The 15460-nt window shown below is 35.1% G+C and overlaps 1 protein-coding gene across 2 annotated transcripts; it reads right to left on the reverse strand.

Moving 5' to 3' along the window:
- Window positions 1-52: 52 nt before the first annotated feature.
- On the reverse strand, window positions 53-13351 carry arhgap11a (Rho GTPase activating protein 11A). Of its 2 annotated transcripts, XM_051132599.1 has the most exons (12): window positions 12900-13351; window positions 10622-10692; window positions 9654-9750; window positions 9313-9569; window positions 8984-9147; window positions 7873-8013; window positions 7646-7720; window positions 6823-6999; window positions 6605-6734; window positions 4598-4706; window positions 3533-3671; window positions 53-1871 (listed from the first exon to the last, which is right to left on the reverse strand). In XM_051132599.1, the coding sequence occupies exons 1-12, from the start codon at window positions 13017-13019 to the stop codon at window positions 592-594; spliced, it is 2760 nt and encodes a 919-aa protein (XP_050988556.1). In that variant the 5' UTR covers window positions 13020-13351; the 3' UTR covers window positions 53-591. The 2 variants fall into 2 exon arrangements, with proteins under 2 accessions (XP_050988556.1, XP_050988557.1); XM_051132600.1 differs by lacking the exon at window positions 7646-7720.
- Window positions 13352-15460: the final 2109 nt, after the last annotated feature.

Below are 15460 nucleotides of genomic sequence, written 5' to 3' on the forward strand. Positions count from 1 at the left end.
TGCTGAACAAAGTGCGCCACCAGGTGGTGAAGAAATGAACTTCAAAACATCATTTAAACACAAAGAGTTTAGTTTGACAACCTCATGTACAAAAGCAGAACATCTTCATAAATGGGTGAAAAATAACAGCATTGAGAATAAACCACATTAGACCATAATACTGCTTAACATAACATACTTTTCAATGAGTTACAGCATGAACGTTGTCTTTAAGGCTTTTAGCAGAAAAATCAAGTTTTTGCATAAAACATAAATAACAGTAAATAAGACACTTCCCAAATCCAGCCTCTTCTGATCTAATTTACAAACATCCATTTTCACTCTAAATACACTCGTGAACTATTCTTACACTCTTTACACGTTCATAGACTCGTCTTTTCACTTACAGCAAAACTAAGATACTCGTACTTATGGATTTCAGATTGTGACTCAAATCCAACCCATATGCTGAAACAAATTCAGCAATTTTCTAATATTGTAAAAACATCAATCGCACCATTCACCTGTAAAACAATCAAAGCTCACCGTAGCGAAATAAATTAAGACCCCTGAATACACAAGTTCAAAGAAAGCGTTTAAAGTTACAGCAACTTATAAATCAATGGGTTTCATCGCTGACAGCAGTCTTCCCTCCACAAGAGGGTTTCTGGGTGAACCTCTATAGCGACTGGTATCGTTTTCAGACACTTGAAGCAGGACAGACTTGGGACGTTCATTTGCAGCGTTCTTATTGGCTTGGTCACCCTTTGTCTTGTTTGGTGCTTTATTGGTGACGTCTTCCAGCGCTTTGACAGCAGGTTTCTTTGGAGGAACTGGAGGTTTGGGTTTAGTTTGCAAACCGCTCTCTAAACTCACAGCCTTTACCTGAGTGGCGGCGCACCATCCCATCCTGGTGTCCTTCCGATCTCCAATCAGAGAGTTTATCCTTCTAACAGACTGTCGAACCGGCGTCCGCTGGAACTTTAGAGGAGGTCGGACCACTGTGGCTTTGGGTGAATCCAGCGTCATCATGTTGAAGAGTTTAATCTGCTCGGCGACCTTCATTCGGCGCATTTCAAGGCGGTTCTGTGACGTCTCTGCTTGATCTTGAGGAGCATCGGTCTTCTCTACCTCTTTGAGCTCACTCGGCAGGGACGTGTTGGCTTTCGCTTGCGTTCTTGTTGCATACGGAGTTGATTGGACCCTGCTGGAAGTGTCCAGTCTGAAAGTCACAGGGCTTTGGATGTCTAAAGCGTTGAGTAGTTGACTGCAATCTCCAGTGACGTCTTTTAGGAAACAGTGGCTTTCATTTTCAAGACACAGAGACCCGTTAGCGCTGGTCTCCACATACCGTGTCGGTCCGCCGTCAAACAGAGCGCTGTCTATATGTAGAGGCGACAAAGGAACGATCTCAATTTGGCCGAACGTCACATTGTGATCATTCGATTCGCTGGATTCAGATTTGTCTGAGGTTTCCGAAGGCACTTCGGAGTTTGCGCCAAGGTCGTCTTGCGGTTCGTCGTGCTTCTGCTGTTTAACGATGCTGTGAAGGTCACTGCCAGACTCACGGAAAGCTTCTTTGATTTTTAGTAGCGTGGGTCCAGTGTGAGAGCGTTCGTCACTGGATGAATCCAGAGCGCTGCCGTCACTGGAGGCGCAGCAAAGGCTTTTGGGAATGACGCTGCTGGTCGTCGGAGGTTTGCTCACGATGATGGTGGGCTCGGAGCGGTAGCTGCTCTTCATGCAGATGCTCACGGGAGTCTCTGAGAATGAATTTGTTGGGAAGGTCAGGCCGACGTCAGGAGTGTCGCCGCTCCATGAGCTCCTGTGGTCTGTAGAATCACACTGCGGGGTCAAAAGGTTATCCTCTGATTTACTGATGAATTTGGAGCCTGGAAAACAAAACATGCATGATTTATGTTTTTGAAAAGTCTCTTCTCGCCATTCATTCGATCAAAAACACAGTAAAAACAGTGAAATATTTTTACAATTTAAAAAAATCACTTTTCTATCTGTTAAAATGTAATCGTTTGCTGTGATGCGCAGCTGAATTTTCAGCATCATTACTTCAGTCTTCAGTGTCACATGATCCTTCACAAATCATTCTAATATGTGACCTTGGAGCACAAAACCAGTCTTAAGCATCACTGGTATATTTGTAGCAATAGCCAAAAATACATTGTATGCGTCAAAATTATTGATTTTTCTTTTTAATGCCAAAAATCATTAGGATATTACATAAAGATCATGTTCCCTGAAGATATTTTGTAAATGTCCTACCGTAAATATATAAAAACTTAATTTTTGATTAGTAACATACATTGCCAAGAACTTTATTTGGACAAATTTAAAGGCGATTTGTTTGCACCCTCATATTCTAGATTGTCAAATTGTTGCATCTCAGCCAAATATTGTCCTAACAAACCAAACATCAATGGAAAGCTTATTTATTTAACTCGGATGATGATTTCAAAAAATTGGCCCTTATGACTGGTTTTGTGTTCCAGCGTCACATATGCTGATTTGCTCAAGAAACTTTTCTGATTATCAATGTTAAAAACAGTTGTGCTGCACAATATTTCTGTGGAAATCATTACACTACCATTTAAAAGTTTGGGGTAAGAAAGATTTATTTATCACAGATGCATTAAATTAATCAAAAGTGCCAGTAAAGACATTTATAATCTTACAAAAGATTTCTATTTTAAATAAATGCTGTTCTTTTGAACTTTTCTATTAGTCTGTGAATCGTGAAAAATAAAAAGCAATACGGTTTCCACAAAAATACTGTGCAGCACAACTGTTTTTAACACTGCTAATAATTATAAATGTTTGTTGAGCAGCAAATCAGCATATTAGAATGATTTCCGAAGGATCATGTGACACTGAAGACTAGTGTAAAATTCAGCTTTAATAACAGCAATCAAATAAATTGTAATTATCAGTGTTAGGAATAACGCATTGCAAGTAATGCACATTTTTTATATTAAGAACAAACAAGCAAGCCCTGCCCAGTTTTAAAAAGTAACGTAACACTTTCCATAAGCTTTCAATAAAAAGTAACTAAGAAACATAATTAGTTACTTTTTTAGAATGTAATGGAATATTGTAACGCATTACTTTTGTAATGAGGTCTAGAATGTGATTTTAACATAAACCAGAAAAAAAAAATTGTCTTTGGGATGACATGCATTGTTCATAAGATCAGAAATGTCCATTAACCCAAATAGGATGAGTTTTGATTTCGTACTGACTTTAAAAATAGGTAAACAAACTTCAGAATATGTATTTGTTTGAGTAATATTACAGGTTCAATACATGTTCTGTCCAGCATCTGTGGCCTCATGATAATGAACACACAATATCATTGGCTTAAAATTGAAAATCCATGAAGCAAAGCCACACAGACGTCCACCGTAAATGCATAACTGTATTTAACCTGAAATATTCCTGCAGGCACAACCGCTGCTTTCAAAGCTGAATTTAGCCAAGCGTGTAGGAAAGTTTGAGCAATGTAATAAAATCCCAAAAGCATGGAAATAACCATACTGACCTTTGGAGGGGCTCTTGTTCAAAACGGCCGGACTGAGCTCCTTGGTGAAGTGAAACCCAGAACAGCTCTCTTGTGTTGCTAGGCGCCAACCTATGACCTCTGACCCCTTTGGCCCCAGTTGTGAATGTGTAATGACGTTCTGTTGAAATAGAGGCAGCTGCTTTTTACTCATTGGTTTGTGATTGTTTGAATCATGTCAGTGTTGAATTAAGACAGAAGAAATACTGATAGTAAAAGCGTTTCTGGTCAATCATCTTTTTTATTTGAGCATATACACATGCAGAAAATAATGACCATGTCATGGCAAGGAAGAACCCAAAACCACAAGGATACATTTTAATTAGGAAAATAAAAACGGTTAATATAATATTAATATTTGTTTGTTTGTTCTAAAAACATTTTATTATTCTACAAATATTTTAGTAATATCAGGTTTTATATAAAACAATATAGATATTTCCTTTTCTAAAGTCACAATGTTACAACATTGGACAACATGTGCAATATTAAGCAAGTCATTGAGAACACAATGATTAGAACAAACACATCACATCACATCACCTTAGTGTCATAAAATTAACAAGTGTAAAATTGTTATTTTCTTGATTGCTAAAAGCAACAGTTCCAGCAGCTGATGAGGATAGCAGCGGCTTTTCTTTTTTCATAAAATGCAAATCATGCATGAGCAAAACCCTCAAATCAAGACCAGTTAAAGAATACATTAAAATATTTTGATTATGGACTGATTTTGCTATATTCTCCTCAGATCTTCTGCATCATTAATAGCAGCATGTACCTACATTACACTGCCACTAGATGGCGCAAGAGAGACGAGAGTCACCCAGTACTCATGATTCATAAAACACAAGCCCTCAATTCTGTTAACATAACTTCTTAAAGTGCTATATTATTTCCCCACGAATATATATTATTTATATAAAGTTAGATGAGCATCATGCAATTTATAAGCATGCAAATCACAGTTGCATATCAGAGAGTGGCTTTTAAGCGGTTGATTGTTCAGTCTCTGGTGGAGGTTGACAGAGATGATGTATCTGAACTTACAGACTCTCGGCTGGATTTGCCCAAACTGAAGCGCAGACGCAGAGACTTTCTCACAGGCTCTTTCTTAGCGACTCTGGGCGAGAAACAGCCCGCCTTCCCCGATTCAACTCTGAAACCCACCAGAGAGACAAATCATAATTAGAAATGGGTATGAAAGACAAAAACAATAGTTCTGAAATAGGGTTTATGCAGGTTTAATGAAGGTTAATTTAAGCCCTTTTCAAAAACCAGTCTTAAGTATCACAGGTTTATTTGTAGCAATAGTCAAAAATACACTGTATGGGTTAAAATGATACATTTTTCTTTTATGACAAAAATCATTAGAATATTAAGTAAAGATCATGTTCCATGAAAATATTTTGTACATTTTCTACTGTAAATATATCAAAACTTAATTTCTGATTAGTAATATGCATTGCTAAGAACTTTATTTAGACAACTTTAAAGATAATTTTCTCTTTTTTTTTTTTTTTTTTTTTTTTTGCAGATTCCAGATTTTCAAATAGTTTCATCTTGACCAAATATTGTCCTGTCCTAACAAACCATACATCAATGGAAAGCTCCATTTAAAAAAAAAAAAATGACCCTTATGACTGGTTTGTGGTCCAGGGTCACAATTAAGGAAAATGAGGAATAAATGAAAGGGAACAGAACACATTAATATGTTCTGAAAACGCAACTTCCTACAAACTTTCAGTTAATTATAAATAACTTTTAATGTACCTTCTGATGACATTGTAAAAACTGCTTTTCTCCCTCAGTATTTTTGTCTTGTTTTCCAGTGCAAATGGAAGATTCTTAGTAGTAGTATTTTCATTAATGACATGTTAACATCTTAGGCTATTTTCATGGCACAAAAAAACCCCCAAAAAAAACAACAACAACAAAAAAAAAAACCCACACACACACAGGATTTTTACATTTAACATATGATTAAAAATTCTGAAACTTTTTTTTGACAAAATTATACGCTTTAAGTGAGTTCACTTCATAAGAGAGTTTTCTACATACATTAAAAGCGAGACAGTCCAATACAACGTTTTCTAAGGATTCTTAAATCAAGATACATTTACTAGAGAAACAATATGACTTTTTTTTTTCTTTGGAGAAATTGATCAAGAATGAAGTGAGTTTACGATTAAAACACGGGGTAAAAAAAAAAAAAAAAAAAAACAACAACTGAATTTTAAGGAAAAGCGGGTTTCATACCTCATTGACAAATTTGTTCTTGTTTTAATGCATAAATGCACTTAATTTGGTTTAGTTTCTTATAAAATAAGACTTAATATCTTCACTTTGCATCTCCAGTACATTTATTTGTAATTAGGTATTTATATTAAGGTATTTGTATTGAAAAGAGAGACAAAACCACAGTGGAATATAATTTTTTTTGCATTTAACATTTAATTGCCATGACTTAATGAGTGTAAGACCTAAAAAAAAAACCTGACACCATGACCAAGTCTTATATCACTAAACAAAATCCTTTAACATCCCAGTGAAACTAGATGTGCCATGAAGTTAAGCAACTTTCTCCATTCTCATTAAAAGCAAAAACACTGTGGAGCAACCAAAAAAAAAAATAAATAATAATTCGCAATCACGAAACACTTTATGTGCATCTTTTTCAATAACTATGCTATGTGGATAAAATGAGATTTTGTTGATGCTTAAAACATAGAAATCATGCAACCAGCTGCTGAGGACATGGTGTACAGTCTGAATCACTGTAGCTTAAAAATGCAGTTGCATTTACTGTTGTTTGGCAAAATCTAGTCGTTTCAGTAGGAATTCATGCAATCAGGACTTTTGCAAGATTTCTTTACCCAGATTTCGCAATGGGTTCAAGTTGGTCATGCAAATTAGCCGTGTTGACCAATAGAAAGCTGCTTGGTTTAAAAGCAGCTTCTGTCTGAGTTGTGCTTCATATGTCGCTACACTACGACAGTAGACAATGTACCTGATACTCGCTACAAATTCAGATGAGAATATCACTGTGTGTCGTACCTGCTCACGCTGTGGTCTCTCAGTCGTCTGCTCTTCCTCCTGGCAGAGCTGCAGGACAGACGAGTGTTTCTGCCCACAGAAGACAGTAAACCGCTGTGAGACGAGTCCAGAGCTCCCGCTGCGCTGTGTGCTGAGAGACCATGCCAACAGATGAACATACAGAACGGCCCAAAAACACATCACACAAGAGTCCTGGAGCTACATGGCATAAATCTTACCTGATCCAGGTGTAGATACTCCTCCAAACAAAGTGTTTGGGAACAGCTCCAGGCCCAGGTTCTTCTTGATGGACCTGCGTTTCTTGTTGGAGAAGCCGTGATGGGTCTGTGCCGACTCCAGAGGAAGTTTACGCTTGGAGTTTGGAGTCATGATGACAGGAGTGGCTAAGGAGAAAACTGAGGGAAAGACTTGTTTACTTGGAAGAGTTATTACTGGGGGGGAAGTCTCTTCTGCTCATCAAGGCAATTTTAAAACAGCTGTTTTCTATGTGAATATACATGTTAAAATGATTCTGAAAATTCAGCTTTGAACACAGCAATAAATTACATTTCACTAGGTGTTCACATAGAAAACATTTTAAATTTTAATAATATTTTACTGTTTTACTGTATTTTTGGTCAAGTAAACAGCCTTGATAAGCAGAAGAGACTAAATTGTAATCATTTCAAACTGCTGATCGAGAGGATAAATGCTTCGACTGAAGCTAAATTAAACAGAGAAGCCATTTTAAAGCAAAAGATTCAGAATGACAAACAAAGCTTTGAGAGACTGACTGAGAATTGTGCAGAAATCATTTGAACAAATGTAGAAGAAACATTCTTATAAGCTCTGAAAAAGAAATATCTTGCTGTATGTTATCCATGCTGTAAAACAAGAACAAGCAGAGACCCATTTACATGATGCATGAAAGCAGGCACAGACAAAGCAATCTTAAACTCAATAATTCAACTAGACAGCAAGTGTTCATTACATGTAGGACGTGAAGAGGAGAAGTTGCAGCTGATCTACATGCAGTGAAGTCTGATGAGAACATTTACCCACCTGCTCCATCAGACTGAGGGGTATTTGTTGGGGTTCTACTAGTTTTAAATCTATTCAAAGCTCCATTTACCATGTCTGGAATACAAAACAAACTCACTCAACTAATAAACTCTGATTATATGCCTTCAAATCATTATTGAGTGTATTCACCTTCCTTCAAACCAGTCATGTGATGTGATTTTCCCAAAGGCATGTTATGTCGCCCAAAGGCAAGTCATGGTTCTTACCTCCTAAACTCCGTCTGTTGTTTTTCTTCAGGTCTGAGTGAGCGTTACTGTCCTCTAGAGACAAAGACGATGGAGAAAACACTCCAGCATCACAACCCAACATGGCTGGAACCTTCTCCATCAGGAACTGAGGAACCACACCTATAAACAACAACAGCTCTATCAGGTGGGTTCACTTTGAAAAGAATTCCTCCCATTGCGATTCACAGAATTAGATGACTGAAACTGAGATCTACGAATGCATATGAAACATCAAAGCTTCAATTCCAATTCATATGCATGCTTCTTGAGAAAAAAAAATTCTGCTGGTTTAAAAATATATGTAAAATATAAAATAAATTATAAAAAAATATATATACATTTAAAAACAATAATAAAATAACAATAATAATGGAGAAACTACATCATGTAGAGTTTTTTTTCTTTAAATTATGCATCAACAAAGAAATATTCAAAATGTATTATTTAAAAATAAATCTGGAAGTCAGGATTAGGCTTAAATTAATGTCTTTAGAACCACTCATACATGCAAAATGGGCTGAGAATTGATCAAATAGTTGTAATCATATCTTTGTGGTGTTTTTCTGCTTATTAATGGAGAACGCAAAACTTCTTCACCTTCCAACATTGTTGGAAGCAAAAATGCTACAAAATGCATCATATTTTGTGAGAAAGTAAGGGTTAGAGGGAAAAAACAATTTAGATTTTAAAATAAATAAATAGAAACAGAAAATAGAAATATTTATACATTTATTTTTTTACATATTTATTAAGATAAATAAAATATATTTTTTTGTGAAAGAACACTATAGACACTTTTGAACCAGCAGCATAAAATTAGTAAGAAACAATACGATGCAAATATGATGCAGGGCTGTGATGTATTTACATCAGGGATTCACAAACTGTGGTTGATGAATTGATGAAAACCGTGAAATGAGTTCAATTATGCATTTGTGCAAACTTTTAAATTGCACTATTTTTATGTTCAGCAAGATTGAACTGACTGACTACTTTATGGACGAATCAGATAACAGACAGATAAGTCCAAACCTCTATGTGCTTAATAAACAAATGTTTTCATTATGTAATTAAACAAAGGCGCACATACCCAGGTGTTGAGCGTTATCTATGAGACACTGCACAGCTGCTGCCTGATGTTTGAGTCTCTTTTCTGTGCTGCTGCTCATTTTGTCCCCGCCATCTCCACAGTGAAAGAGATTGGGTGCAAAGATGACCGAGAGATTACTGCTGCCCATCTTATTCTCAGCACATCTGAAAGGCAGAACGCAATACACACACAGACACTTTACATGTGTTTAAACACAAAAGAACCTCTGAACTGCTCCTGAAAAGAATTTGCTATTCAGAGGGAAGCCATAAATTAGCATAACAAGAGATTTGAGACAAACAGAGACATTGCTCCATTTGGCGTTGTACCGCTGGGAGACGGCCTTCAGGAAACTGAAGAAGTAACGCAGCGTGTTTAAATTCCTGTCGGGCAGCACGCAGGACAGCAGGACCGTGGCTGAGGTCCTCTCCTCTTCTGTGGGCAGCTCCTGGGCCTTCAGGAAAGCACTGTGCAGGTCTGTGGTCAGAACCGGCTCGGGAAGCTCCCGGAAAAACTGCTTTAGAAGTCCAGCAACGTCCAGCGGGAGAGCAGTGGACAGACAGTCCTCGCCTTGGTCCAGTTTGGCCTACAGGGTCAAAACAATACGGTCGTTGTTAAATAATGTCACCAGTCAGAGTCTCTCCAATGAACCGAAGCAGAGATCACTCACCCTGAGGCTCTTGACCCGCACAACAGAGCCTGACTTTCTGAAGAGGCCCTCTGTGTCCAAATGCTCCATGAGACTCGTACAAACATCTACTATAAAGCTGAAAGAGATCGAGACATTAACTCTACATACACATACAGGGCAAATAAATAATACTTTAAAAAAAAAAAAAAAAAATTATATATAAACTGCAAATACATGAAAATACGCTGCAAACTGCAAATACATGAAAATAAATAATATATATATATATATATATATATATTGGGAAAATTTGTAAAAACTGAAACGAAAATTATATAATAAAACATCAAATGTACAAAAAATAAATATATATAGTATAAATAAAAAGTGTAAATCAAATTATAAAAATATTATAAATAATATATATTATAAATATTATATTATAAAATGTATTGTAAATGCGTACAAATATATAAATGGTATAATAAAAGTATAATAAAAACAGGGAAATAAATGATAAATTAATACATGGAAATAAAAAAAACCTAAAATGAAAATGTACAAAAATTATATTTAAAAAAAAAGTAAAAATTATATTTGATCTATTATAAAATAATTAAAAACATTTAATTAAAATATAGCAAATATAAATATTAAAAAAATATGAATTTGTTACAAATCATTTAATTACATGTTTTGCCATTTATATGCATTGTTTAACTGTATTTTAGTGTAATGCATGTCTGTGCTGCACACAACTTTACTTCAATCATGTATGTCAGTCAGCTCCATTTAAAGCCATTCACACCAGTGGAATTGCTGCAGGGCGTATGCATCTTTTCACCTCAGGATGTTGTAAACAGCTGATTAATGGTGCCGTTTAGACATGCACTCAGTTGTTTTTGTCTCAAATTAACCAGGGTATTCTTTCTTTGTTTCACAGGAAGGTTTGTTTTACTTCTATTGAAATGCATCTGTATGTATGTAAATGTTTGACTCAGTCTTACCAGGGTACATCACCGTAGTCTAGCACATGACAGTGTGGCAGACTTTCAAGCGCAACCCCAAACACCCTCACCTAGAAAGACAAGAAAGATCTGTTCAGGTAATGATGGAGCGGCACACACACGGACTGCATGAACAAGGGAAGCTCTGTGCGTTTGAAAATCAACAACATTTCCCCTTCATGTCATTTTGACACAGCTGACCTGAAGAAGAAACGATCAGAGGAGCCAAACAGACTTTCTAGGGCACAAATGAATCTCATAAGACCTGAATCAAACTGACTGTGCATTGTTAACCATTACTGTAATTAAATCAGATTTCCTTGTGTGATTTTACAGCCAATAAACAAGCCATAAACACAGACCTGTTATAAATGTTAATGCAGCAATATATTAATGAAGAGTGTTCTCTGACACATTATTTTAGTTGTTGGGAAGGTTACTTTGGAAATGTAATAGGTTACAGATTACAAGTTACTTGATTTAAAATGTAATAAGTAGTGTAACTTTTCAATTACTTTATTAAAGTAATGTAACATTACTTTTAATTACTTTTTGATTACTTTTCTAAATTTCTAATATTTTCAATTGTTAATCATTTTGAAACATTTAAACCAGGCAGAGTGAACCTTACAGTAGTGTTCAACACTGATTACTGTCAGACTTTCAAAATCCTTCATCACTTGAATTAAGATTATAATAAGTAAGGGATAATATACATCTTTATTTTTGCAATAACAACTGGCTGGATGTACATTATCTCACTTATTACACAGCTGCTTGATAGATTATTTAGATGTTTCGTGTCAAAATTATTAGACACGAAACACTGATCTGAGTTGAAATATTTGAACACAAAGCTTCCATGAAGAAATCAGTTGCTAGCAAACTAGTTTTAAAGTTCAAACTAGGCATTTTAGGGATACAGTGCAGTCATACCACTTTTCTTACACCGCATAAATAATTAAGTAGTAGTACTAGTTTGTTAGTTATCTTATAATCCATTACAGTGTACAAAAAAAAAAAAAATGGCAGCACCTGCGTTTGTATGAAACAATAGAGCAAGTCCACAATACCAGGATGACAGAATTAAGAAATTGTCCACATAATACTGAAATAAGCTTTAATATTTTATTAGCTAACCAAAAGCAAAGCTTCCGCCAAGAAAAATGATCAAGCATATAGCACTGACTTAAGTTGCCCTGAATGAGTCTGAGCTGTGTAATAACTGAATTTAAAGCACGGCCACCACAAATTCAGACTTGTTTTTTAGAGAGATGACAGGAAAGAGCTGGAGGAGAGAGGGGAGCGGGATCGGCAAAGGACCTCGAGACGGGAATCGAACTCGGGTCACCGTGAGCGCAGTTGCACTACATGTCATAACAAGATCATAACATAAATAACATCATAACAAGAAATAGTTTAATAGCTGTGATACTGGGTTTGAAATCAAATGTTTGCATTATGACAGAAAACACTGGCATCTAACAATGGCTTGGAAAAAACAATCTTAAAAAATAAAGTTTATGCATAAACCCAAACAGGAAATAAAACAGTTATTGAATAAGCATGTGTCCTATTCTGTGTCCTAAACTCCTGAAACATTGGTGTCTCATTTTAGAGCAGTCAATGCAATTTCTGAAAGAAGTAAATTAAATCTGTAAGTGGGGGTGGGTGTGTGAAAAAATTCAGATGTAACCCCCTTTGTGATTACTGGCATTTTTTAAAAGTAACTAATTTAATTACATATTTTTTCTCAGTAGCTGTAACTAATTACAATTACATTTATTTTGTAATTAAATTACATAATTCCGTTACATGTAACTAGTTACTCCCCAACACTGCACATTTTTGTGTTAAATGTGTTGACTCATCTCTGCATGACAAAAACCACATGTACAGGAAGTTGATCAACAATTTGGTGCATCTTGATAGAATTTGAACAAATAAATATCTGTAACTGTGACCCAGCAATAGAAAAACATGCAACAAAATAATTCCAACTAATGACTATTGTGCATTAATAATTAAACACAGATATTAAGTTACAATAATTAGTGATCTGCATATCCAGACAGCATTTTAAGATGTGCATATGCCTGTTTAGTAATGAATGTGACAGATACACAGCATTTTTTTTAATCATAGCTGAATTACGTTGCCCAGAAATGCTGCTGTCTACTTAGTGAGCTCACTAACTTTTGAGACACCGCCATAAAGCGACAAAACAAGCTGCATTTTTATTATAAAACCAATATTTCGTGATGTTTCATGAACTCACCGTGTTCAACGATGTCTGCTTGTTTCTGTTTTTGTTCCAGTTTTTAATTTTTATTCCATAAACCGACCGAAGATGCTGAACAACGGCCAGACGAACCACATTTCTCTCCAAAACCTTCATTATTTCGTTTCAAAGCGGCTCGATTTGAGAGGGAATACGCTAAAAGGTGTTTTAGATTTAAAAACAAGCGAAATAAACGTTGACGAACTCTGATGGCTAACGTTAACGTTAGCTTATTTTCCCTCAGAGTTCCGCTTGACACGTATAAATAAAAACAACCGATCAAAGTCACCAAACTCCTCTCATATCTCGTTTCCCGCCTCCGCTGCGCCTAAACCGCATTTTAAATAATACAACAACGCCTAAAGATCGCCATATAAATCCGGTGTTTGTTTCTGTCCGTCCTCTTTATTTCCCGTCCTCACAACGGCAGCTCGGAAAAAGACGTTCAAATTTCGCCCTGCCTACGTCACTCAAGCGCTCCCTGCACTCTGATAGGGTAATGATGAGTCACGTGACAACTGGACCCGCCCCTTCAGCTTCCGTCTGCAGCGTGACACGCGTGATTGATGGCGTAGCAGATGTTGAGGTGTTAAAGCGACACTCATGCGCGTTTGTTTCTGACCTGCAACATAATATCACATGCAGTTCACGAACAACAGCGCCGGTGCTGAAAGCGCTGCTCGACAAGTCAGCACTAGTGCTGGATAATTGTCCATAATCGCGCCATGTGTTTCAGATGAGCTGCTGATTTGAAATATAGACCTAGATTCGTTTTACAAAGGCTGCTACATGTTTATATATGCCATGGTTGTAGTAGTATATTTTACCAAATCTGAGTCATTGTATCTTTTTTTTTTTTTTTTTTTAATTGTAACGTTTGTTTTGCATTACATATGTAATTTAGTTATTAGCATGATAAAAGTTTTTCAAAGAATACCATGGTACTACCATAGTATATTTTCTCCCAAAATAAAACAAAATATATAATGCATTGCATTTCCTTAAATAAGTTAGAAGCCCTGTTCCACCTCAGAATAAATAAAAAAATTATTTAATTTTAAAATTATTAATAGTAGTGAAGGCAATTAAGGTAGTTGCAACTTTTTTCTTGCAATTCTGACCTTTTTCCTGCAATTCTTTCGAGTTGTTCCTTATCAAAAATCTAAATTTCCATCACAGAATAAAATAAAATAAAATAAATTCTGACTTTTTAATCTTACAATTCAGACTTTTCTTCTCAGAATAGCTAGTTTATATCTCATAATTCTCATAAAAGTTTATATTTTGCAATTTATTTATTTTTTTAAATTGCAAAACGTACAAAAAAAATCTAATTTATCTTTTTTGTTTTTTATTTTGTGGTGGAAAACAGGCTTCCACACATATTTAATGTCATGCACTGCATTAAATGTATTTTTTAGTTTAGGAATTATGTGGTAGTACCATGGTATTTTTTAAATAATGTTTGAGTACCATATACACCAAACATATTTTATGTTTTATATTTTATATTTTGCATTTTTTTAAGTAAGTATAGAAGCCCCTTTCCACCACAAAATATATAGAAATGAATGAATACATAAATAAACAAACACATAAATAAATAAAATGGAAGCAATTAGGCAATTAGTTTCCATTTTGTAGTTTCCATCACAGAATAAAACCTAAAAAAACTTTTTTCTGATTTTTAATCTCATAATTCAGACTTTTCTTCTCAAAATTGCTAGTGTATATCTTACAAATCTGAGTTTATATATTGCAGTTTTTATTTTATTTGTAAAAAAAAAATCACATTTATCTTTTTATTATTATTATTATTATTATTATTATTCTGTGGTGGAAAACAGGCTTCCATACATATTTAATGTCATGCACTGCATTATATGTATTTTTTAATTTAGGAATTATGTGGTAGTACCATGGTATTCTTTAAATAATCTTTGAGTACCTTATATACCACTACTATTTTATTTTTTGCATTTCCTTAAGTATAGAAGCCCCTTTCTGCCACAGGATTAAAATAAATAAATAATAAAACAGAGGCAATTAAGGTAGTTTATCTTTTTATCTGATAGTTCTGACCTTTTTCCTGCAATTCTTGCAAGTTTTCCCCCTCAAAATTCTGAGTTTACATTCTGTAGTTTCCTTCACAGAATAAAACCTAAAAGAAACTGACCTTTTAATCTCACAATTCAGACTTTTCTTCTCAGAATTGCTAGTTCATGTCTCACAATTCTGAGTTTGTTTATTTATTTATTTTCAGAATTGGAAAAAAAAGAAAAAAAAAATACATGTATCCCTTTTTATTCTGTGGTGGAAACAGGCTTCCATACATATTTAATGTCATGCAATGTATTATATCTGTTTTTTTTAGTTTAGGAATTATGTGGTAGTACCATGGTATTCTTTGAATAATCTTGAGTACTTTGTAAATGCAGTGATGTGTGTAATTCAGTACCATAGTATATATCATGTATGCTTTTACCAACACTGTACCATGGCATTGCCACTTTTGTGTGTACTTATTTATTTATTATAATTCATTTTACTTTTATTAC

Source organism: Labeo rohita, chromosome 17 (assembly GCF_022985175.1).
Source record: "Labeo rohita strain BAU-BD-2019 chromosome 17, IGBB_LRoh.1.0, whole genome shotgun sequence".
NCBI lineage: Eukaryota > Metazoa > Chordata > Actinopteri > Cypriniformes > Cyprinidae > Labeo > Labeo rohita.

What these genes read in the sequence shown, in the direction of transcription:
- arhgap11a (XM_051132599.1), bottom strand. Translation starts at nt 13,019, where the DNA reads ATGAAGGTTTTGGAGAGAAATGTGGTTCGTCTGGCCGTTGTTCAGCAT. An exon ending in TGCGGGTCAAGAGCCTCAGG is followed by an intron (nt 9,570 to 9,653) that starts GTGAGTGATCTC and finishes TTGACCCTGTAG; the next exon opens with GCCAAACTGGACCAAGGCGA. An exon ending in GAACAAGAGCCCCTCCAAAG is followed by an intron (nt 1,872 to 3,532) that starts GTCAGTATGGTT and finishes TTTGTTTTCCAG; the next exon opens with GCTCCAAATTCATCAGTAAA.